The sequence below is a fragment of the Miscanthus floridulus genome, chromosome 17 (genome assembly GCF_019320115.1).
Source record: "Miscanthus floridulus cultivar M001 chromosome 17, ASM1932011v1, whole genome shotgun sequence".
In the NCBI taxonomy this organism is placed as follows: Eukaryota; Viridiplantae; Streptophyta; class Magnoliopsida; order Poales; family Poaceae; genus Miscanthus; species Miscanthus floridulus.
Window position 1 is genome coordinate 72,304,838 of NC_089596.1, and position 26,021 is coordinate 72,330,858.

Genomic DNA, 26,021 nt, shown 5'->3' on the forward strand with positions numbered 1-26,021 from the left:
GGATTACTCCAATAACTCTGCCTGTAGCTCGGGGACTGGTGGTCTTTTCCGTTGGTTTTAGGTTGTTTCTCTGTTTTTGACCCTAGCACCACGTGACTGCGTCACCTACTGTCAGACTCGGGGACTAAGTGGGCACACTTCACCTTACGGTGAATGTGCTGTGTGTCTTTTTGGGTCACGCCCAGGGACTGGCTGCCTGCTCGGCTGGTTTTTTACTTTTCTTCTAGTTTCTGACCCTGGCACCACATGACTACATCATCTGCTGTCAGGCTCGGGACTAAGTGGGCACACTTCACCTTGTGGTGAGTGTGCGGGATTTTTTCTCGAAGACTGCGTGCCTATAGAGGAAGATTGACTCCTACAATTTTGTTCAGACTCTAAGTGGGCACACTTGGTTCACTGCGGAGAATTTTTCGATTATGTACTTGAGCTCCTTACACCCTTATGGCAAGCCGTACTTGGGTCGCGCTGCTCGGCGACAGGTTGTGCTGCTCTGCAATGGTTCACACTGCTCGGCGACAGTTCACTCTACTCGACGACAGGTCGTGTTGCTCTGCAACGGTTCGCACTGCTCGGCGTCGGTTCATGCTGCTCGGCAGTTAAGCATGGTGGTTGGACCATAAGCTTAACTACTCGGCATCATTCGCAGCTGCTCGGACAAGCTCAAGGCGGCGTTGCACAACGGGTATAAGGTGTTCGGGGACTAGCTGTGGGGTGTACGACCCCGGATACCTACGGCAGACCACATGGGCTGCGTCCCTTGGGGTGGCCTAACCCACAAGAAGAAGCCTTGTGGGGCACGACTCTGCTCGGCGCCTCCCGCAAGATATCGGGAAGATATCCTGAAGATACTACGAGTTCTGTTAGGATATGTATGATCCCAAGTTTCCTGTAATCAGTTATTACTTTCCGATTATCTCTCAGATCTAACCGACTTGTAACCCTGCCTCCCGGACTATATAAGGCGGGCAGGGATCCCCTCTAAAATCACGGCATATCATACGATAGCTAATACAAACCAACAGACCATAGGAGTAAGGTATTACGTCATACTGACGGCCTGAACATGTCTAACTCGTGTGTGTCTGTTGCCTTCTTGTTCTTGATCTCACGCTCCTCTACCGATCAATCTACCTTCATGGGATACCCTTCGAAAGACTACCGACGATAATCTGTACGAGGGGATGCGATCAGATGTGAGGCGCTAGAAATGAATTACATAGCGTATTATGGGAGGCGCTACAAATGAATGATATGGCGTATGTCTAAAGCATCATATAAACCATAAAACAATGAGCCGTCATTCAGGCGAAATCGATGTACAGATAACACGCCAGGTCAAAACAACTGGCACATAGGGATAGGGTCTACCAACTAATACGCCTCAATTCATCATCTGCCTGCCTAATAACAATTGCTGCTTGTTTTGATTTATTTATGCTTCCCTTCGTCTCTGCTGCTCACTGATTTTGCAACTTATCTTTTATTTTTTATACTCATCTAATTTCTTTGCTGTGATGTATACTTGTATGACTGTCTTGTGTCATCTGCAATTCGCCACAACTAGAAGGGATTTTTGGATTCCAGGGCATGGATCGCCTCCGAATTTGATAGGTGTTATGGGAATAGAGCACCCACTTTTACCCAAGCAAGCCTGAAAAAGCTAAAAGAAGTTATACAAACTAGCTAATATGACAGAACGTTATTGCATAGCTCTGGATAGCCTAGAGATGATTTGGCTGTGTTCTGACCTGTTTTACAACAGATTCCGATGATCCTGCATGGCAGCTTCCGAAACCAAATCTTTTGCAGTCACCTACAGGATTTCCGTAGCTTGCAAACTCAATTGCCGAGATCTGTTTGCCTTCCTGACACCAGAGATCGACTGCTGGTGGTTCCTTATCCTTGTATTGAAGCGATGGAGCAGAGAGCTCATTCACATTGCCACACACTCTTGTGACCGACACTGTGTTCACTGTTATCTGTTGTGGGTTGCCTCCCATTTCCTCAAAAAGGACCAGGATATTGTCTTGAGGGTTTAGAAATTGCCGGGGTATGTGATACCTTAGGAATGTTGGGTCAGTGAAACATTTGCTTGTGAGATTGTAGGGAAGAGAAGGATATAGTGGCGAGAGAGCGGGAGTTGGAACTAACTCTACTTACAGAGATTGCGAAGGATTGCCGCTAGGAGCCTTGAAAGAGACCCAGTATCGTCCGATGCTCTCTCCGTTGACCCATACTTCGCCCTTACCCATACCAGTAAGGTTCAGTGTCACTGCATCATTTCCCGCGGGTGTGGAAAATGTAGTCTGGGTCACAGAACAAATGATGCCAGTTATGGTTCACTTTCTGTAAATAATGGACAGACGGGAATTTTTGAACCATTGTTCTGTACTCTATACCTTGTACCAAGTAAGTGGGCTATATGCCATATTGTCGATAGTTGTCCATTCAACATTTTTTGATCCTTCTTGTGTGTAGATGCTATTCCTTTCCCCAAATAAGCCAACCTGCATTTAGTAAGAAAACTCAAAATCATGCATCTAATATTGGCCTCTATTTTCATTTATAATAATAACTTGATTTTGACTTACTTGGTACCCCCATAGCTCATTGTTGAGCAGATGTCCTGGTTGTTGTCCCTGTTGTATGCTCACTTTCCGAATTCCAAATACTCTCCTTTCCATATGAGCACCGGAATCCTTTAAGTTAGTAGATGAAAGCTCAGTATATTGAATGCATGTTATTCAACGGCATCTACTTTTGAAAGTTTCGGTACTTGTGCTTGGCAATATATGCTATGTAAAACTGATCTCATAACAACGTTTTATCACAAGTTTGATACACCATTTACTTTGACAACATATGTTATGTAAAGCTGATTGGATAACAAAGTTTTATCACAAGTTTGATACACTATTTACTTTGTATGTGGAGGACCTATTGGCCATTGTAGAACATCTTGATCCCCACTTTTAGTTTTCCCTAATTGCTAATTCTTTATAGTTCACTACATAGTAGGGTTATATGATTTATACCGGTGATCCAACCATAGCACTTAGCAATGATATGGTGTTTGGCCCTTCCTTTAGAGAAATATTCATGTTGAGAATGATATTGGCAGGTCCACCATGGCTCCCATATATTCTACCTAAAATGTCATGGAAAAGGCTTATATCAAACACAAATTAGATAAGAGGGAACACTTCTAGAGCATACATATAATTTAACGCATTAATTGTAACAAAGAGAATAATGTAATCTGGAACATTGTATGGTTTCATAAAGAGATAAATATACTTGAAGAACTTTGGGAAAACCACAGTAATTTAATAAGATAGTAAGATACTTGCCCACATATGCATTGTTGACAAAGGCATGCAATATATGTGCCCTTGACTCAACATTAATCAGTACAAGCTGGTCATCATCACTCGGTGTATATTCATAGCTGCATTTGAGAGAGTTTTCCCTTATCATGTGTTTAAGATAGTGATGAAACAAGTTACTGTCGTAAAGAAGATCAAATGATGGAGCAAAAGATCTTTGGGAAAGTTTATCTTACCCAACAATGTACCATAGATAATCGGTATCATCTTTAGTGGTTGATAGATGTTCAAAGAGCCGGTTTCCACTGTACGTAGCTTTACTCACATCTTGTGGAATTGGTTCCTTGAATGCCATCCAAGTATTAATGTCACTGAAAGACTGCACTTCTTCAGCCGTTCTTGATCCATGCTGAGCAGTTACCTGTGACACACACGCAAAAATCGGACAATGAAGACATCTTCCTCTATCCTGTGGTTATAGAGGGAAAAAATAAAGGATATGCCATAAACGGTATGTAGGTTTACTCACCTTAGCTGTTTCAAAAACTACTCTCTTACAATCTGAGAGAATGCTGATTGATTTGGGGGCCAGTTCCAATGAAATATTACGAAATACTACTTCTGATATATGATGCCGGTCAAAGTTGACTAGGAAAGCCACACATTGTGATTCTGTTTCAAAAATATGTGCCTGGAGTACATCATACATTATGTCCTTATCTTGGCGGAGTCTATTGAAATAAAGTATCAACTTTTCCTTTCTGTAATTTTACCTCTTGTTCTTGACCTAAAGAAAGATTGGAGTATGTCCCAAATAGTAGCGGTTCTGATGACTGTTTTACTGAAGCATGCAGTTCTCTGAGATGACCCCATGTTGGTTGCCATATCAAACCTGGATATGATTCAATTAAATTTTTTGATGTGATAATTTATTATCAAAATTGTGTAAATATGTTTAGCACGCTTCTATTTTGTGCAAATATTTACCATATTCATCAAGAGGAGCTCCATCATAGTAGCTCGTTGTTACATATGAAGAAGCAAACCTCCCAAAGTTTGTTCCTCCATGATACTTTATCGTAATCAGTAGACAACAACAACAACAAAGTTATTTTGTGATAATCAACAACAAAAAAAAACTGAGGTATTTCTAGGAAATATTCAATTCTGTTTCAGGAAGTTAATACCATGTAGTAGCTCACATAGCTTCCATTCTTCCTTGCTATAAAGTATGCAACTGCAAAGGCGATATCTTCTGGAGACCTCAATTTTGTATCATTACCGTAAATAAGATAGCTGGATGCATGAACATTCTACCATTAAGCATGTTGTATTCCATAACGATTAGAAAATGTTAAATTAACAAGTGAAAATATTGTAGCACATATACCGTGAGGTCCAATTTTCTGTCCATAATGCAGGCTTGTTAGCTGAGTTTGGTCCAACAAATGTTTCTCCACAAATGAGCCCGTTGCATGTATTGATCTAATCATGAAGTTGTTATTAGACTCGTTGGAACTTTCTGCTAGCATTGTGGAAGTCAAGTGGAATAGTATGAGAATGAATACTGACAACTGGATCTGGAGCATCATTTTGCTTGCACATCGTCCAGGGAACACCTGTTTGAAGGTCTACAGCCATTGCAGCTGCCCAACTGACATAACGCTGCCCACTTGAGCCAAATGCAGGCTCAACCATTTGGTATTCGTTCTCAATCTGCATATAATTTATGTAGTTAGATGATGTACACGCCAAAAATCGATAACTTTGTTATTTTACAGACCTGAGAAGTTATAATGGGGCCTCCTTGTGGGTAGTAAAGCCCTTCATGTTTCATCATGTTTACTATATCTGTAACAAATCTTTGCATATGTTGCTGCATAGATCAGATGTAAGTAATTTAGTATGATGCCTTTAAACAGGTTTTATCATGATAAATTATTGATGAAAGTACTAAAGTAGTGCTTCATTTGGATCTTGGTAAATGGAACCCTACTATTTGTCTGGTCTTTCATTAAAAAAGAAAAACTGAGTTTAAAAATCCCACATCACAAGTTTGCTTACCTTAAAGGGTTCGTTGTCACTTCGGAAGATAATGTTTGGGACATCATGTAGCCAAAACGGAAATCCTCTGCATGGACCAAACAAAAGATATTCAGCATTTGTTGAGATAATATCTAGTTTTATTTTACTTAGATGTTATATAGTTCCTTAAATCTTTTTTGAGATGCTTCTCTAAAATATTTTAGTTCAGCGAGAATATATGCTTTGTTGTATTTATTTCATTCATACCCATATTTCCATTCAGACTCTATGAAGGGACCAATCCTGAGGCTTACGTAGAGGCCTTGAGCTTGAATTTCCTTGATGAACCTGACAAGATCATATCTTCCCTCGAAGTTGTACTGGTGAAATGATACCATTTACAAATTACACATCTCTTAGTACTTGGCCTCTCACAGGATATTTTTCAGGTGCTTTGACCGGTGTTCATATGAAATTGAGAAGAGCGTCTACCTGGCCCTGGACAGGCTCATGAACATTCCAGAATATATAGGTCTGTATCACATCAAGGCCACCTTCCTTTGCTTTACCAATGAGTTTTGGCCACATCTGCAATTATTCGAGAACTTTTTAAGAAGAAAAGGTATAACTGAAACATGCAGCGCATAAGCCAGAAAACGTTACTAAGTTCATTTATTATATTTGAAGTTTGTCCTATATACTTTTGTTTGCATTACATATTCTTGCCTATAACTCTCAACCAAAGGATTTTGTGTGTGCATGCCCTTATTTTCTGAAATGCCTGGCACCCTGGCCTCTAAGCCAATTCTGCTGTGATTATCATAATCCTGAAACTCAGGATTGCTGGTCACTCTGAATGACACACCAAAAAAATACTGAGGTGTTCCCAAATGAGTGTGTACACCACAGAAAAAACATGCCATTTGTAATTTTGTATGACACACGGTTTCTAATTTATATTTTTTTATAAAATATGTGTGCTTGTAGAAATGGCAATATTATATGTAAGGTCAGTGAGGGCAATTAGAGGAGACAAGTAATTTTTTTCTCTGCTTGAGCGCTCCTGTGAAATGGGCTTAAATAGCTTGGTGGCATACAGAAACTAATGTAAAACCACTCTTTTGCAATGAACAAGAAGTATTTCCGTAGCTCTTCCAGATCTGCTCTGAGCTTGATATAATAACGGTGGCCAGACCACTAGCTGGGGTGGGTACACTATGCAGTGGCTCTGGGTGATTGGGAGCAGCTCATGTCCATCAGCTCCCTGATATGATCGATCATACTAGTTGTGCTTTGAACCGCATCGAATTATAATCAACTTGATATCTATGATCACTTATGCAAAGATAATTTGCCGATGATAGAGACTACAGATTTTCTTTGGCATTTTTCCCACCAGGCAATGGCGTGCACTAACCTCAGGTGTGCTTCTGGTGTAGTGCATCTCACCGGCGAACAGCAGCCTCCTGGTGCCATCAACTACCAAGGCCCTAGCATCCAGCGACACCTGTCTTGCCACCCCATCTTCCTCCGGCCACCGGATCTCTGCCACCACCGCGGCCGGTGGCATGCGCAACAAGGCTGCCAACACAGCGAGCAACGCTGTGGCGGCAATGTTTATTGGCATTTCTATGATCACTAGGATATGTAGTTCAGGGCCGGCTTCCAGTCTCTATGCTCAAGTCAGTTGAAAGGGAGACGCTTTGTATATGCACATATATATACACGCTGAGACGTTGGGGGAAGTCATGCATGTCTACGCTAAGCGTCTCTAATCTACCTTTTGCCAAATCTCGTCGACGGCGCTGCAAATTTTGGTCAAGGTATGAACTGCAAACAATTGGCAAACGAGTGATCCCATGCAGTATAGATCTCTGGGTCTCATATCGCATCGTATCCGCCAACAAGAGTAGAGTGCTAAACACGTTATTACAACTAGCAAATAGGCTTACAGATATTTGCATCTTGTCCCCTCCTAGTGGAGCCTCGAGAACGGCAGTTTCAACACTTCGCATTGACTGTGGAGTGTGGAAGTAAGAGTATAACGCAGTCAAGATGGTTTCTACATTCTACACCTCCTGTCGGTTTTCGTGCTGTGTGTATTCAGATGAACCGTGATAGAGCTAGCAATTTACAGTGATCGGGGCATCCCAAAACTCTCTGCATGTTCCGTGGACACTGGACAAGTGATACCACGCACCCTAGAATAGATCGAGAAGTGTTATTTGACCAGAGATCGAGATGTGTTCATCCTTATTTTATTTTGTGTAGCCGTAGACCTATATGCGTACACATGTGCCGCATCACCGGACACGCCTAGTAGTAAAATCCCGGCAAACAAACTAATGCAGAAACACGCGACCCAAACAATGAGCAAATCGTTTGCAGCCTAAAAAATTATCAGAGCACTCACAGAACCAAAATAAGTTCATATAACAGTCCTTCTCAGAAGTGCACATGGTCACAGCACTTAACAGCAAGGTGACAAGATCAAAAGTTCAATTGTTCACTTGCTCACACAGCATAACTTCAGAACCCAAATGACTGACCAAATTAGTTAAGCATGCAAGCTGAAAATTCAGAAGTGAACAGATATTGCTCAGAGGCTATTGTCAGGTACCAAATAGGCAAATACACACAAGAGCTATTGCCATTTTATTTCAAGCCATGGCAGTACATGCCATGAAATTCACAACCAGCTTAATAGGAAACTCATCTTTTTCAGAACTAAGTTCAAAAGTCAGCTCAGTTTCTTAAACTCATTGCTGACATCTCTGCTCTGTTTGCGTGCAAAATTTGTGAAGACAGAATCCATGAAGGTGTATAGTTTCAGATATTCCATTCTGAACGTGCATGTGAAATACTGAAACTCACGCTAGATAAGTTGACCAATAGCCAATTATGTCACATGCAAGGAATTTGAAGATTGCCAGGCTGCAGAGCCTGAAGCTTGATGCTGCAACATCGAAGGAGACACCGAGGCACCGAGCTACGGCAGGCAGCCGCATCCCACGATGCCGGACCTGCAGGAGGGAGGATGGCCGGCGTCGGCGGAGCCATGGTTGTCGTAGAGGCACATGCGTCCACTTGTGTGGCCTCGATCCAAGAATGCAATACAAGCCGTTCCAGTATGTAGCCAGGCTCACGAGCAAGCCCGATTTTAATTGTGTCAGAACTCAGAAAGAATATATTCTCGTTTCTGTATAGATCTGTCAGCCTTGTGCTTGGAAGCCCAGAACCAACGAAACGTGCAGTACTAGCGAGTATGCTACCACCGGACTACTGGCTAGCTAGCTCACTCGAACTTGAACGTGTGGAGGCAGAGATGCATCCATGCCATGCTCAAGTCAAGTGAATAACAGAGCAACCGGCAATAACTAGCATGCGAGAGAACAGAGAAGAGATCGAGAGCAGCAGGGGCAGGTCACGGCTTCCAACTTTCAGTTGGCAATCACGTTGACGTACCTAGGTTATTTGCGCTTTTGCGCTTTCCAGTACGCGGTGATCATATCACTGATGGTGTGTTTCAATCAATGTTGTTTTATCAACCGGAAGCAGTTGTGCCTGCGCCCTGCAACCTGCATGCGGCGTTTCTTTTATTTTTCGCTTCCGGGCCTATCGTTAAAGCCGGCCGGGAGGGTGGATCGTGGAGGCGTTGATCGTCCACTCCAACTTCCACTAGGACTAGCTAGCGAAATGGTTGCAGTACTAGCCACAGGCGATTCAGTACCAAGGGCGCCGTGGGCACTGGGCAGTGCGTCCGGCGCGCGAGCGTTTGCCATGAGCACCGGGGGGCGGTGGAACACGCACGCCGCGCCGACGCCGTGGATGCCAGTGTGCCACCGCCACGCGCGGTCCGCCAGGCCGAGCGCCAAAAACCGATGACGATGAGCGAGAGGCGCGGGCGGGTGGGCCGAGGCAAACACGCCTGCAGTCCGATCCTCCATCTGTCACTTGTTAGAGGCTTAGAGCCGGCGGAGCATTTGCTGCTTTGGTCCGTAGTGGTAGAGCCAGCCCACTCGACTATTCGTACGTAACGACCGTGCATACTTCCACGTCGATCGCTGCTCCGATCCTCCAAAAAAATACCCTGAATCTCAAACCGTGAGGCTAAAGCAGAATAATGTACAAATCTATAAGCGTTTCATATCGTCCCTCATGGATCCATTTTGTTCTAACACAAAGACGTACACGTACGCGCAATCAAACGACTGAGACTCAGGTAAAACTCCCGCGCCCGCCCTAAATATAAAATAGCAATACAGCTGACATCGATCTTATTGAGCACCAGGGAGCAAAATTATGCAAGAAAAAGTGCAGGCACGCAGCAGCAGCATTACCTCCGGCGTGCTCCGTGGATAGTGCATCTCCCCGGCGAACAGCAACCTCCTGGTGCCGTTCAGCACCAGGGCCCTGTGGTCGTATGTCACCTCTCCCCGCACACCACCACAGTCCTCCTCCCTCCATCGCGCACTCCCTGTCCCTGCCGTCGCTGCCGCCGTCGATGATGTCGTGCACGACGTCAGCCCGAGAAGCAGAGTCACGACGGCGACTACCTCCTTGGCGACGGCCATCTCTCTCTCCCACGGTATCCTTGGTGAATGGTGATGATCGATCAGCTGGCCTCGTGCCTGGACCTCCCGGCTCCCGGACCAGTTCGATCGTTCCTTGCAGTTGCTTCTTTGTGTTCCTCTCTGCTACTTATACCTGAGGAAGTGAGGAGGCAGCAGAAACGGGCACGTTTGCAGAGCATTGGCTGGCACTGCCGGGATGCCCGCATATCTCCTGCTGGCTTGCTATATGTGTGTCTATATGATAAAGTTGGCCAGTTATCAATTAATTTGTTCCGTTTCTTGTGTGAATGAGTATCTGGCTTTGGGGTCTGATGGAAACAGAAGAAGATATCTAATTAACACCATATATGCATGACTTCGGCGTTCTCACGCGCTTTTGTGTTTTCTTAATTTTGTAGTCACATTTTTTTTGGGAAGTCACAAATGCTGTTTGTACTAATGAACCTTTTCTGATAGGGTACTCATCAGCAGCTTAATGACAGGTTGATGATGGATAAGCTCCGCGAACCTAAGGTGGCCTTAAGGTGGACCACTCCATTCTAGCTAGATGAGTCGGATCCCTCAAACAAACACGCTTTTAGTGTCCAACAAGGGTTGGTCGCTGCATCCCACTCTCAGTTCGGACGGCGACCATGATTGACCAGTGATGACAACCGCGACCTTGTGACGATGATGGACAGTTGTGCCACGGCTCGCGTCCTTCCCGGCCGTTGAAGTCGAAAACCGGGGATGCTCCAACTAGAAGGCAGTTGCGCAGTGCCGGTACACAAATAAACGGGCCACCATATATGCATTTCGTCTGAAATGTGCACGCCCGCCCCGGTGAAGCATCCGGCATCCGCGTCGCGTGCGCTGCCGAATGGCAGGCGTGCGTAGCCGAGGTAGGAGTAGGAGTAGGACGGCGACCCGATTGATCACTGATCAGTGAGCCATATTTGGTGGTCCTGGAGACGTGCGGGGATGGACCTCTCGCGTTTTTGCCAAGTGCCCGCTGGCCTATCTCCAGTTCTCCACTTTGCTCCGCGTGATCGATCAGGGCGCGCCATCGGGATTTCGGATTCTAGCCAATTTTTGGCTATGGGCATGGCCATTTTTAGACGCGATGGCCGTCAGCTGGCAACGAGGTGCACCAACTGCAGAGACGCGTCATTGCGTCATTCACTCTGTTCGTTTGTTGGTTTCAATCAGGGTTTATCAGTCAGCCAACAGTGTTTTTCTCTCACAATAAACCAGCATCAGCCGGACTTATCAGCTCAGAAACCAACCAGCGAATAGGCTAATTGTAGCCTGTACTCTGTAGGTACTCCCTCCGTCCATAAAGAAAAATATAATTCACATTTCAAGAAATCAAACGGTCTAAATTTTGACTAAAATTATATAAAAAAGTATACTAACACTCATGAGACAAAATAAATACTATTAAATTAGTTATAGAATATATTTTTATAATAAATTTATTTAAAGACATAAATGCTAGTACTATTTACTCTATACTTGATCAGCTTAAGCTATTTGCGTGCTGCTTCTGGTCTGCGATAGAGAAGCAACGTCAATGTCGAGTTCGTTGGGCCGAACTGGCACGGCGGCACACGCCGGACCGAACGACGCCGCAGAGCCACAAGGCGCCGCAGCCCGCAGGGGGACCCATGTCTATGGGCCGCTGTCTCCAGCCCATCCCATGCTCCCGCTGTGGTCCAAGAGGAGCCCGCGAACCAAACACTCGCGGCCTCCCGTTGTGTTCGGCACACCGAGCCTGGCTCTGGCCTCTGGCCTCTGGGGACTGGGGCTCCAAAATCCAAATGCTGAGCTCAGCTCAAGCTCCATTATTAGACCATTTTTTTAGCTTATAATCAAAAAAAATTTTTGGAGAATGTACCCGTTGACACGTGTTTCGTTAAGAGGGTTATAAATCGTTTACAGCATGGTCATGAACATCGACGCGAACAGCGTTTCGGATGGTGAGCACGCACTCGGTGCTTAGACAAGCTGAAATGTAGATCCCGGGATATGTTGCTCATAATCAATTCGTTTATAATCATCATATCTGCTGGCTCTTTCGGTTCTTAAATCTTGATTGTACCAGTTCAAAATTCTGAAGTGATTTCTTAAAATAAATTCTAAAGTGGCGATCTTAATCAAAGCGTCCGGTAGGATTCTTGTTTTCTTTTCAATAAAAATCTGATTATAAGAAGAAAAAAAATCACGACCTTAAAGAAATTCAACATCGCCTAGTATGTAATAGCTCTCTTTTCTGCTACTATCAACCAGTTTTCAGTTTAGGCCCTCTTTTTTTTTTTGAACTAGTTTAGGCTCTCTTTAGAACACGAGAATTTTTCCTATTTTCTACATTTTTTTCTATGAAAATAGACTGTTTCCTGTGAATGAAATTTATATAAAATTCCTGCCTTCAAAAAGGTCCAAGAATTTTCTTTTCATGGTCAGTTTGCGCATCTTCTATACCCTTACTACCTTTTCTTCACCTTACAGCACGAGATCAAACAGTATAGAACTGAAAAGATAAACGTTCACCGTACACCATCGCGAGGCCGGGAAGGAAGCGTAACTGCCGCGTCGTCTTCTTCATCTTCCAGCACGAGATCGAACAGTAGAACTGAAAAGCAAAAGGTTCGCTACTTCGCTGTACGCCATCACGACGGCACCGGGGAGCGTACAAAACTGCCGCAATCAGGGCAGACGACCGCAGCGGAGCGGCTGAGACCCAACACAGCCTTCAACTCCCGGGAATGATGGTTCATGATGAGCCCCGCCTGCACCCAGCACCCGTGGTGGTAAAAGCCTGCGCCCAGCTACGTAGCATCACCACCCTCGCCGCACCAGTCGCCCCGGTACGCACCATCATGACGCCGCGATGCCGCCGAGCGGAGCGGGAACGGGCGCGGGCCACGGGGCGGGGGCGCGGGGACGATCGACCATCCGGCTCCCTTCAGCCTGTTGGTTCCTTGGTTTGAGCCACATAATAGTGTTTTTTTCTCGCAACACACCAGCACCCGTCGAGCTTATCGGTGCAGAAACCAACCAGAGAAGAGACTGTTTGCCACCTCCCATCCGCAGGCCATCAGCTTGTTCGGTTGGCTGGTTCGTATCGTTACTGGTTCGTAAAAAAATACTGCTGGCTGGTTTGTGTGAGAAAAAAATATTGTTCCGAATGAAAATTTATGATCATTTACGACGAGCCACAGCCAAACGAACAGGCTACTTAATTGTGCTGGCGCCACACACACATGACACACCACCGGCTCGCCCCCTGTGCGGCAGTGAAGAAGATTCAAGGCGAGCAAGCCAGCAATGGTCCCTGACTGCCTGCCGGATTTGTCGCCGTGTCCATCGCTCCATCCGTCGGCGTCCCCGCGCGAGCCGAGGCCGAGGCCGATGCCGACCGGTTTGTTCTCGGATCCTGGGCTCGGGTCTGGGGACTGGGGACGGGGACACCGTGCGTTGTTGGTGAGTGGTGACTACCATGCCGACCGTGTTTAGGAGCCTGCCTGATCTGAACCAGTCACTGCTGCGCGTTATTGATCTGGGCCAGGTGGGGGGCGAGGGGTTAACCGGGGTTGTCGTCCTATTGTAGTTGTAGGCAGTCACTACTCACTACGATTAGCAAGTTTAGCTTTGACATGGAATCAAGTTTGTTTGACACAATTGGCTTCCAGCGTTTTGGAGAGCATATTAGGGTAGGACAACATTGAGAGAGCAAGAGGGGACAGTTGGTCAACACACATCCAACTTGTTCGGCTGGCTGGGCTGGATCGTGGATTATTTACTGCTGGCTGGTTTGGTGTAAGAGAAAAATACTGTTCCAGCTTATAATCCACAATCGTTTACGATCGTTTACGGCCTGCCGAACATGTAAGTTCATTATGGAACTCCGTACTTGCATTTCAGCGAGCAAACAAACACATCGCACAATACACAAATTCTAGTTTCCTGCACCCTGCTCTACAAACAGACAGATTTCCCGCAGAACAGACAGGTCAGCTTCTGGCTTTACTACACAACAGCTACAGCAGCACAGCTAAACCAAGACGATAGAATACAGCAGCGCATCAGAGAGAGAGAGGATCAGGCACACACGCACACTGGCACACCCTAGGACACTGGAGGTTATAGTAGATCAATAGTAGATGCAGTAGTGGTTACTTATTGGCCTTGTGAAAAGCTTAGCCCGGGCAGTAAAATCTTCTGCCACCGGGAGGGGAGGCGGAGGCCTTGTGGATCGATCAAGCGAGGAGCCAGAAGTTCTTCTGCCACCGGGTGCTGACGAGGTAGCCGCCGACGCCCTTGCTCTGCCGCCGCACCGCCAGCGTCAGGCACTCCGCCCGGTTGATGCACTCCTCCACCAGCTCCTCGCTGCTGCTCCGCAGGAAGCTGCAATGTTTGTTCACAACGGCCACCCACGCATCAGCAATCTACTACTCTAGTAGCAGGTAGATACATAAACATGGAAGCTTAATTTGATTATACAAGTGGTGAAAAGGTGACTTTCCCATAGTAACTTTTTTCTGACGCTGTATGTAAGCTTTTTCGTGTGGTTTTAAACTTTTCTTTCCGGATGTTTATACTTTCACAGGCGTACAAGAGCAACGACTGCCAGGGCACACAGTGACAGTAGTACCCCTACGGTTCTTGCTGGTTGCTTTGCTCCATTCGGGAGATGGAATCGAATTTAAACTGCAAGGACAAGGGAAAGGCATCTCCGGTTTATGGATGGCACATGGCTGTTGCTGTCTGCTAGTGCTTGACCATCCCATCCCTGTCCCTACACTGGTCTCATGTTCATCTTAAAGTTGACAGCTTGTCAAACAGTTCTTTCTTGCTACCAAGAAAGAAAACTTCAGCTGCTAAAAATATACAGTACATGCTCTCTGGGAGTTTCAGGCATTTGTTTCTGAATTCTGAAGAATAATGGGCACGAACAGCAGTGTGATAGGCTGTGCCAGCTCCGCGAGATTCTATTCCCTCCCCTCCCTCTTTCACCTTTGCACGGCACAGCCCAACTGAAATACTGAATGATCCGATCCGTGACGAGGGACACATCGCAGGCGGATTGGATGAGAAGGCGGTGCGTGCACATGACATGCATGTTGTGTGTGTGTGTGTGTGTGTGCAGTGCAGTGGCAGTGCTTACCAGCAGAAAGGCGAGGGCTTGCGTTGGCTGAGCACCAGCACGGACGCCTCCAGCTTCTTCACCTGGCTGAGGATGGTCGACAGCTTGGGCCCCTGGATCACAAGCGCCTCCACCTCCACCTGTAACGTCCATCACCAAACAATTTTGTATCATATCGCACCAGAGATCAGATACCGTGATGCATGAGCACACCCGTTTCACGGGCTAAAAGACGAGCAGCTGCGCATGCTTCCACTGCAACACACAGTGACTCAAGTACACTGAAATATGCCACAGTAGTTTTTCTTTTGTACAAACAAACGATAAGGCATAAGGGGAAAAAATTTACAGTTTGACTGTACCTGTTATTAGTTCCTATTAAACAAGGTCAGAAAATTTTGTGCAGAGACTGTACTTGTTATTAGTTCCTAATACAGGCATTTCTTTCTCAATTGTTTGGGAGACCAGGATATAATTCTGAGCATCTTGCTTTTTAGGAAGATGAGACCCTTTTTAGCTTTAGGCCTGCCATGATCCATCAATAAAAGGGTGGCTATGATGGCATCTCTTTTCATGAACGTTCGGATCAGATCTAGCCACCTACTCGCGTAACTCTTGCGTCCAGGCAGTCAGTCAGTAGTGGCCCAAGAACCCAAACAACTTGATCCAAGAAAAAGCCACAGGGCCAACCGTATGACTCTGTAAAGTACAAATTTCACCACATGCATTGCATAAAGAAGCAAAGCTTTTGAGTTTGGACTAACTAACTCGGTAAAGGTAGCATTTTTTATTTCCATCAGGATTCAGCTCCCTGCAATTGTGAGCTTGAAAGTTCAGTCTCTTGGGTCTCTGGGAATCTTAGGAATTTTATAGAAATTGTACAGAGATTTTATAAGAATCAACTTGTTTTTACGGAAAAAAAACCGCAGGAAACGGGAAAAAAATCCCGCAATCCAAACCGTGCCTTATTATTGTTAGCGCAGATTAAGGTCATAATGCACATTGTTGAACACCTCACGGGCATGCTCAGAAGTCTTAAAATGAACTCGAAAGCAATGTCCATATTTGCCGAATCAAATGCTAAATGAGAACGTCAAACACCTATCTCTTCATTTCAGTGTAACTGAAGTTCTGAAACAAAATGCGACGAGCATGCCTTATATCTGTTTACTGTGGATACAAGTATACAACATGTAGAAACAAGTTGTAAAAAAAAACATGTAGAAACAAGCTGCGCATGAGTGAAGAAGTAGACGGCTAGACGCACCTCAGGCTTGCAGGCCTTGCAAAGCGCGCCGAGGGAGTTGGCGAGCGCGGAGGCGTCCTCCGCAACGCCGCGGCTGCCACCGCTACCGCCGCTCCCGCTCTGCGGCGGCAGGACGTGGAGGAGGGTGAGGAAGTCGCCCTTGTTGGCGACGTGGGTGAGAGCCCACATCATGGCGTGCTTGGCGCCGGAGCTCTGGTCCACCACCACCATCACCCGCTTCCGCCCCGCCGCCGCCGCAGCCTCCTCCGTCCTGCAGAACCGGCGGTGTCCCCGCGCCCTGCTGGCCTTCTTCCTGGACCAGCGCCGCGACCCGCGCCTGCTGCCGGTGCCGGTGCCGCCGCCGCACTCCCACTCCCGCTGCTGCAGCTGGTGCGGCGCGCCGCCGCCGTCGCTCGAACTCAGCTGCCGCAGGAAGTGCTCGCTGCTGCCCCCGCTGCTCCCCATCGATCTACTCCCGCTGCCGCCGTGAGGTGCGTGTCGTGTGCACGCGGCTCGGTGCGTGTGCGCGCTGTGGTGTGGTGGTGTCGAGTGCTGCGCTTGGCTTTGGTGCGCGTGTGTGCGTGATGTAACGTTCTTTCATGTTTTAAAGTGGAAGGCGGGCAACCCGCACAGGTCAGAGTTAATATACGCCCCCCTCTAATAAATCAGGTGTTTCGTTAAAGTAAATACGGTCAACAGTTTAATATACTTCGATCGGCACAGAAAATAGTAGTCCAAACTTTATATGACTACATTTGTAAGAAATTATACTATCCAATAATTATAAATTTATAAGCATAAATAATATAATATAAAGCAAATGAATGATAAAAGTGTAATCTAGAAGACCGTGTCGTTCTAACTTGTGTTAGATAAAATAGAACGGAGGGAGTAACTCTATCGACAAAATACAAATAGAGGTGTTGTGTGAAGGTGAGCTGCGAATATGTCATGCATATGTTGGGTGGGGGAGATGCAAGTTTGGTTTTCCTCAAGGATAAACATGCATGAGCGATGAGATAAAAATAAGCTAGCTAACTCATTGTCTTTTTTAATCCCTCGGTCTAATAGTTAGGGTGTGTATACTCTAGCCAGACCCTTGCTCATGCGAAAAGCCAGTCTCATTGTGACTCCCAAGATATAAGGCATATTTGGGAGTTTCTTCGGGCTAGTATCATCGGACACGAGCAATTATCTAGATAGTGACATTGTTAGAGCATCACCAACAGTTTCAGATTAATTACCTGCCAAATCTATGATTATTCTACCCTCTCCCTATTCAAGCATTCAAATTTGTTCCAAATTATAAGAGATTCTAGATGTACAAACCCTTCAAGAGACAACATTCAAATGCATACCTACCATTAATATATATTGATCCAAATATGGTAATTCGATAGGGTTACATACACATTTGTTTCACCACATAATATGTCCTTAAATTGCTTGGATACGTCAGTATTTGAGGACTGAAGGAGCGCTTAAAAGAGAGTAGGGAGAAAATTTGAGGGTATCTCCGAGACTCCGACCATTTCCAATAATTTACTCCCAGAAAATCAAAGCATAGGGGCACCGCTCATATTCGGCCTCATCCACGAGGATGACTCGTAGTCCTCTTCCTGTTGTGACTCCTTGCCACTACAGCATCATACACCTCTAATGGCCTCCTCACAGGGAATCCATCGAACTCCCTGATATATATCATCTATCATACCGAGTATTTGTGTGTGTGTGTGGTGGTGTGGGGGTGGGTGGGTGCAGGGTTCAAAATTTCGACGAAATTTCACGAAATTCGGTAATTTCGGTGGTGGCCGAAAGAAAAATCCAAAATTTTGTAATTCACTAATACATGTGTTATATAACTTTAGACTCAATTTTTTATTGTTTATATTGCATATTTTTGTATTCAATAGATGTGTAGTCATAAATCATACTAATATTTGTTTAGATTTAAATGTTTTTTTAGAAAAAGCATACTTCATGTGCTAGTCTCTAAAAAAAATTCGCCGAAATTTCGGCCGAATTTCACGAAATTCGGTAGTTTCGGTGGTGGCTGAAATTTTTGCAATACCGAAATTGAAAACCCTGGTGGGTGGGTGGGTGGGGGTGTGTGTGTGGGGTGGGGGGGGGGGGGTGTTAGCTGGACAAGCTGCTGGGATGGTTCCGCACTTCAGCCTTTCTTCATCAAACGTGCCTCTTCCAGCGGTTACCACCGCTGCTGCCCACTCCTCTGCCCCTGCTAGAACTTGCCCCACTCCGGGGTGACTGCTTGCATCGGTTCTTATCAAAATTAGCCAATGCAATTAAAGAATCCATTAAAACAACTAATATAATTTGGTAGAACTTGAATTATAAGACGATGGAACAATAAAACAATAACAATATATGGATGTCTTGTATATTTTTATATTATTAAAAATAGTAATTACACTTAGTTAAGATGACGTGTATAACTTACATTAAAAGGTTAAAAGTTAGTAGCTAGGGATGACATGACATGACATTTTGTAGGAGATCGATGATGTTGATGACTTACACGTTGAAATAGAATGCTAGTAGAGTTTATGATTATAAGATACGATAAGCATACCTCGCGCGTTGCTGTGGGTACCGTGAATAAACTTTTAGTGGATTGTATGGTATTACTGATGTGGATAAATAAATACATTTTAATGGATGACGTGGGTTATTGATGTGGATAACTTGCATAAGTAGATATGTGTCATAATTGCACGCACAGAGATGACTCGGTTGTTAAACATACAATACTCTTGGTTGGATGCACATCTACCCGTGTGACTTGCTATGGAAAAACCTGGATCTACAAACGCTATGATGAAGACAGCGAGTCCATTGATGCCAACCTCCTCAGATCTTCTTCGGTGACCACGAACAGCTTGTCTTTGTCCCGGATCACGTCAATGGAGTCGATCTCCGCTCCTTCGTCGTTCACGATCAGCGCCTTCTCCGCATCAACTTTCAATTTCTTACCTGAAGAAAAAGAAAAGCGCGATAGAATACTTCAGCACTTCAATTAATTTGCCACTGCAACTGCAGTTAGCTGAATGAACTCTGCTTTCTGCGCCTACCGACGATGGCTTTGAATTCTTCCATGGTGCCTGGCAGATTGATCAGCTTGCCAGCTTCAGAGCTGCGGTTTCTAAGGAAAGGGTGGCCCTTGTATATGCTCACCCGAGGCCAGCGCTGGTTGTCCGAGGCTCCGAGCTTCTGCTCTGTAATCTGCCTGGACGGCAGTGCCCCGACGAGCCGCCGTCCGGGACTACCGCTGGGGAGTCAACGATGGTTATCGAGTGGCCAAGCTCCCGCTTCCGCAGCAGCTCGCGAAGTTCGGTCGGCGACATTGTTAGCCGCGCGGCGCCGGCGCCGGAGCCGTCGTCGTCGAGGCTCGCCTTGTCCACGCTGGCCCCGTTCATGATCAGGAACCTGGCCGCGTCGGCGTGTCCCTCGGCCATCGCCACGCGCAGCGCGGTGGCGCCGTCGTGGTCCTCCGAGTCCACGTCCAGGCCGAGCTTGAGGAGCTCCCGGAGCGCGTCGAGGTCGCCGCGGCGCGCGGCGAGGCACAGGACGTCTCCGCCGGCGTGCGGGTTCGACGCGCGCGCGAAGTGGTACAGGATGTTGAAGATCTTGTGGTGCCCCGCCGCGATGGCGTTCCACATCGCCGTGTTGCCCTGCGCGTCCTTGATGTTCACGTTGCACGCGTGCTTGAGCAGCACCAGCACGCAGTCCTCGTACCCCTTGGACGCCGCGATGTGCTGCGAGTGGCGTCGCCAACAACAGTGTCCGCATCAAATGGCTGTGCAGTGCATGGATGCGCGGAATGCCCCGGATTCGTGTCGTGTGTATGTTCGCTTACCAATGCTGTTCTGCCCTTGGCGTCGCCGACGTCAGCGTCCTTCCCTGCCCTGAGGAGGTCCTCGAGTAAGCCGCTGTTTCCCATCGCGGCGACCATCAGCACATTCTCGTCGTCGTCATGCTCGCCAGTGTTGTCTCCCAGCAAGTCCTCGACCTTCATGTTCAAGCCATGCATCTCGACCTGATGCTGCAACCGTTTCAGTGACCACCACCAGCACAGAGCGCGGTGCAGTTTGTTCAGAATTTTGCAGAGAGCTGCGAGACGACTGGTAAGTGGTAACCTTGAGGAAGTTTTTGATGATGACGACGCTGTCCTCGGGCCTGCTCTGCATTGCCTCCTTGAGCGTGGCCTGCTTCAGCCGCAGCAGCTGGCTCAGCGTCCTCGTCCGGAACGTGAAGGGCTGCGCCCGGTCGCTCAGCGCGCTCACCTCGCCGAAGATGTCCCGTGTCCCCAGCGTCGCCTCCACGTGCTCGTCGATGCCGTCGAGCAGTATGACATCCACCTCGCCGGAGACGACGACGTACACGTCGTCCGGAGCCTCGTTCTGCACGATCACGTCCTCCTTGGGCGGGATGTACTCCGGCTTCATCTTGGTGACCAGGGACAGGAGCATTTCTCTTGAGACCCCATTGAAGAGGTAGACATCCTTGACGACCGGTACGAAGAGGTGATCGCAGATGCTCTTGCAGATGGACTTGGGTAGCTGGTCCATGAGCTGATGGTTCAGGCTCTCCGCCCTGAACTTGAGGCACATGTAGGCCAGGATCTGTTGCTTCAGCCGCGGCGGCAGGTGGTTCCGGCCCACGAAGCTCGACGCAGCCCTTATGCTGTTCCTCTGCATCCAATTGCAAGTCGATCGTGTCATTCGTTTTGCATACATAGCATGAGATTGCTAGTTTGCTGCAGGCCAAGCTAAGTCCAATAGCGAGCAGTGCTTACAAACTCCATGGTGCGGTGGGTGCCCTCGACGACGAGGTTGGTCATGTTGCCGATGAGGTAGGCAGTGAGCCCGAGGTTGAAGAGCATGTAGAAGACGTTGAAGATCATCTCGACGGTGTTCCTGGCGTGCAGGTCGCCGTAGCCGACGGTGGTCATGGTGGTGATGGACCAGTAGACGGAGGTGGTGTAGCGGAGCCGCAGGCTGGCCTGCCGGAAGTTGGGGATCACATCGTCTTCTCCGGGTGCGGGTACCGGTCGGCGATCAGATAGTACAGGCACCCGGCGCAGTGGACCACAAACAGGGTCACCTGAACGTGCACGCGCGGCGCGGCGCCAAATGGTTCAGAATTCAGTCGTCGGAATTCGGAATTGCGCGGTGACAAATGCTACCAACCGCGACGAGGCGCGTGCTGCGGATCCAGAAGTAGCTGAAGCGGATGTCCTTCTCGAGCCTGGTGAAGAACTGATAAACCCTGCGGAGACGCCACAGGCGTAGGAGGCCCAGTACACTGTACGCGGCGTTCTCCCTGACCTCGCCGGTGATGAAGTAGGCAAGGGCCTGGAACGGGATCGTCGATGCCACGTCCATGACGAAGAACATCCACAGGTACCTACGGGCGCAGCGCACAACAGCAAAGCTCGCAGCGTCAAATTGCTTGATGAAGCAATTGTTCTACTTCCCTTTTTCTTTCTTTTTCATATAGACTGGAAGATCAATCAAATAAACATTCAACGAGTCTTTTACCTGTGTGCCATCGTAAAAGATTGTAGTTGCCTACAAGCCACTAGAATGTTCGAGCAGTCATAGATGCCACTGTCTAGAACTTTTTTATCGTCCACGTCATTCCGTCCCTTCCGTCTCGTTTTCACCGTTTGATGGCACTGACATGTGGACCCGCCCAGTAAAAATGTCCAAGATTCCCGCCTCCTTCCTGCTCCCACAGCGCCATCCGTCGCACTCGGTCCTCACGCTCATTGACGCGGTCCCTCCATCTCCCGCGTCCTTGTCGGCAACCAAGAATGGGAGAAAGCGCTATGCTGCTCTAGCTCTCTCTCTCTAGCGCCCTCACTCCCCATCTCCTTCCTCGTCTAGAACCAAGAGCAAGCCATGCCTCCGCCACGGTGAAAGGTCCTAATGGCTAGAGGGGGTGAATAGCCTATTAAAAAATTTCTACAACACCACTTAACAAACCGGTTAGACAATTATGAGGCGAAGCGAGTGTTGCACTAGCCTACTAAAAATACAAGCCACCTATCACAATTCTAGTTTATGTAGTTTCTATCCACACAATAACTATGTCACTACACTAAGTTAGCGTGCTCTCAAAAGGCTAACTAAAGAGTCACACCAACCAAACTAACAAGCTCTCACAACTAGCTACACTAAAGAGCTTGACAACTAGTTTACGGTAATGTAAAGAGAGAGAGCAAGATAGTTATACCGTCATGTCGAGGAGTGAACCACTCAATCACAAGGATGAATACCAATGAAAATCAATCACCTCGGAATCAAATGATGAACACAATGATTTTTTACCGAGGTTCACTTGCTTGCCGACAAGCTACTCCTCGTTGTGGTGATTCACTCACTTGGAGGTTCACGCGCTAATTGGCATCACACGCAAAACCCTCAATAGGGTGCCGCACAACCAACACAAGATGATGATCACACAAGCCACGATCAATCCACTAGAGTACCTTTTGGCTCTCCGCCAGGAAAATGTCAAGAACCCCTCACAATCACCACGATCGGAGCCAGAGACAATCACCAACCTCCGCTCAACGATTCTCGCTGCTCCAAGCTGTCTAGGTGGCGGCAACCACCAAGAGTAACAAGCGAATCCCGCAGCGAAATACGAACACCAAGTGCCTCTAGATGTAAACACTCAAGCAATGCACTTGGATTCTCTCCTAATCTCACAAAGATGATGAATCAATGATGGAGATGAGTGGGAGGGCTTTGGCTAAGCTCACAAGGTTGCTATGTCAATGTAAATGGCCAAGCGGGTGAGCTTGAGCCAACCATGGGGCTTAAATAGAAGCCCCCATGAAATAGAGCCATTGTACCCCTTCACTGGGCACAACACGGGGGTGACCGGACGCTCCGGTCATATTGATCGGACGCTAGACCTCAGCGTCCGGTCACGCGATACGTGCCACGTGTCCCCTCTCTTCAAATGTTGATCGCCCGATCTCAACAGTCAAGTGACGATCGGACGCTGAACCCCAGCGTCCGGTCGTTTCCAGTAAGCATCCAGAGACAACTTTTCATGACCGGACGCGTGCGGTCATGCTTGACCGGACATAGCCAGCGTCCGGTCAGTCACCCTCAACACTGTGTGTTGTCACGTCAGCAGGACCGGACGCAGCCTTCCAGCGTCCGGTCAGTTTATGACCCAGCGTCCGGTCAGAGACCGACGCTACGCGCCCTCTGCTGCCACTGACTAGACGCGCCAGTCCAACCGAGACCAGCGTCCGGTCACTTACAGTGACCTCCGTCTTTTCTGTCTAGGGTGCCGGTGGCACCGTCGGACTGTCCGCACTTACGGGCGGACACTCCGCCGGTGAAGTTTCTAACCCTTGCTCAAATGTGACAACCACCAAGTGTATCACCTTGTGCACATGTGTTACCATATTTTCACAAACTTTTTCAAGGGTGTTAGCACTCCACTAGATCCTAAATGCATATGCAATGAGTTAGAGCATCTAGTGGCACTTTGATAACCGTATTTTGATACGAGTTTCACCCCTCTTAATAGTACGGCTATCGAACCTAAATGTGATCACACTCTCTAAGTGTCTTGATCACCAAAACAAAATAGCTCCTACCATTTATACCTTTGCCTTGAGCCTTTTGTTTTTCTCTTTCTTCTTTTCAAGTTCAAGCACTTGATCATCATCATGGCATCACCATCATCATGTCATGATCTTCGTTTGCTTCACCACTTGGAATGTGCTACCTATCTCATGATCACTTGATAAACTAGGTTAGCACTTAGAGTTTCATCAATTCACTAAAACCAAACTAGAGCTTTCACATGGCCGGCAGAGCCAGCACTCGCCGCTGCGTTCCACCACCCCGGCCACCCTGTGCCCTCTGCTAGCTCCACCAGCCCCGCTTAGATCTCCACCGTTCGCTCCTCCCCTGAACCCAAGCCAAACCCGATCAGAGACCCGTCGTGTGCCACTGTTGTCCGTGCATTGAGCGTCGCCGGTCGCGAACAAGAGTTGGTGGGGTCTCCTTCGAGCCATCTCCACCCCAACCGGCTACGCCATCGTCCTTCCCATGTTGTGCCGCTCCGGAAGCACCCTTTCTTCGGTCCCCGCCACGACAGCATGCACACGAGGCCAACATGCCGCCGCCGGTCCCACGTCGAGGCAAGCCCTGCCACGGGTGCGGCCGAGCGCCGCCACGCTCCTGCACCACCTCCCCACCGCTGGCAAGCTTCTCCCCGGCCGGATTCCGGTGTTCCCCAGCATGCTTTGCTCCCGATTTGGCGCAGGGGACCCGTGGGCAAGAATAAGAGGACATGAGGGCAACGGTGATGACTACTGCTAGGCATAGAGGAGGTGCATGGGCGACAGAGGTGAAGGAAGGGGCGGCGACAAGCTCGGCCCGACCGGCAATGGTGGCGGCGCCCGTGCCCTGCGCGTCTGAGCGGGAGCGGGTGAGGAAGGGAGAGCCACACGTCATGGTGGCGAACGTGGCCGAGACCCTCAGGCGGAACGACTCGCCCATGGCAGTGCTCCCCTAGCGGCGGCGGGGGCTCCGACCACACCTGCCCCATCTCACCGGCCATCTCCATCACGATGCACCTCTACTCGCCGTCGCCGCACTGCAGTCCCCGTACATCTCACCTTGGGTTCTCGATCTGCCGCCTCCTCGAGCCTCCGACCAGATCTCCATGGCCGGGGGGAGCTCACCCACAGGTGGTCGCGCTAGCGGGGCCGGAGCTGGCCCGCGCGCCGTCGCCGCTGCACATTGCCGTTGCCTCCCCGCTCCAATGCCAGACGCTGCAGCCCCCTGCTCTTCAGCCCTCGCTATCGCAGATCATCCTCACCGGCCCAGACAAGACAGAGGCGGAGCGGCACCTGTTCTTCGTCTCTTTCAGCGAGTTGAGGGCATTTGGGACATTTTCCAATGCAGTTTGACACCGTTAAATGGAAAAGTGGATGGAATAGCGTGGACGACAAAAAAAAGTTCCGTCCAGTGACACATGTGACCGTTTGAACCTTTTAGTGGCTTATAGACAACTAAATCTTTTATAACGGCACCAAGGTAAAAGACTCATATTCAATCAAGGTCCGGTTTGAGGGGCCGGTAGCATGATTGGTAGTTTTTTTAGGGGAGCATGACTGGTAGCTGCCTGTGTCTTATTTGGTTGCAGGCTTGCAGCCCTGGTGAGCTGCTGTCCCAAGCATCAGCCCCCAGGCTTAGGCGCACGAAAACGATCGCCTGGGTGCAGCTGCTGGCTTGCCTAGAGTAATCATCGGTACTGCTATTATTTGTATTATTTGTTTACTGCTATTCTTTGTATTAGCTAGTACTGTGTACACGAAATTCCACGGGGAAAAAACGTGTACCAATAAACTTGCACTAATCACAAGTCCAGATTACGTTCTTCTTTTCAGTTCTCTATCAAGTGTTTTTGCTTGTAAAGAAATAATGGAAAAAGGATTCTTATGAGGGGTTTGATACTATCCATCTTTTCATCCTATTATTTTTATGTAATTCCTATCATGTGTTATTTGCCCAAGTTGACTTAAGCTACAACCAATTTAAACTAGTGCTTGTGTTTACGGAATAAATTTTAACATATATACCACTTAATCTAATCTCAAGTCCAGGTCTTCAACCAAACAAACTTTATCAGGTTTGCCTGGCCGGCAAAAAAAAATCCAAACAATC

General features: G+C 47.8%; 2 protein-coding genes and 1 pseudogene across 2 annotated transcripts; all 3 read right to left on the reverse strand.

The window, feature by feature from the left end:
* Nucleotides 1-1,302: 1,302 nt before the first annotated feature.
* On the reverse strand, nt 1,303-9,928 carry LOC136517082 (beta-galactosidase 7). Its single transcript, XM_066510598.1, has 19 exons — nt 9,695-9,928; nt 5,847-5,942; nt 5,622-5,734; nt 5,394-5,460; nt 5,113-5,205; nt 4,902-5,045; nt 4,720-4,814; nt 4,517-4,625; nt 4,317-4,401; nt 4,103-4,221; nt 3,859-4,020; nt 3,566-3,750; nt 3,350-3,451; nt 3,039-3,147; nt 2,595-2,702; nt 2,403-2,510; nt 2,164-2,309; nt 1,752-2,064; nt 1,303-1,654 (listed from the first exon to the last, which is right to left on the reverse strand). Exons 1-19 carry the CDS (start codon nt 9,926-9,928, stop codon nt 1,544-1,546), a joined length of 2,499 nt encoding a protein of 832 aa, XP_066366695.1. The 3' UTR covers nt 1,303-1,543.
* A 3,876-nt stretch (nt 9,929-13,804) lies between these two features.
* LOC136516997 (uncharacterized) lies at nt 13,805-16,891 on the reverse strand. Its single transcript, XM_066510511.1, has 3 exons — nt 16,321-16,891; nt 15,075-15,193; nt 13,805-14,314 (listed from the first exon to the last, which is right to left on the reverse strand). Exons 1-3 carry the CDS (start codon nt 16,762-16,764, stop codon nt 14,167-14,169), a joined length of 711 nt encoding a protein of 236 aa, XP_066366608.1. The 5' UTR covers nt 16,765-16,891; the 3' UTR covers nt 13,805-14,166.
* A 2,238-nt stretch (nt 16,892-19,129) lies between these two features.
* LOC136516996 (potassium channel AKT2-like) overlaps nt 19,130-26,021 on the reverse strand; it is a 30,861-nt pseudogene continuing 23,969 nt past the window's right edge.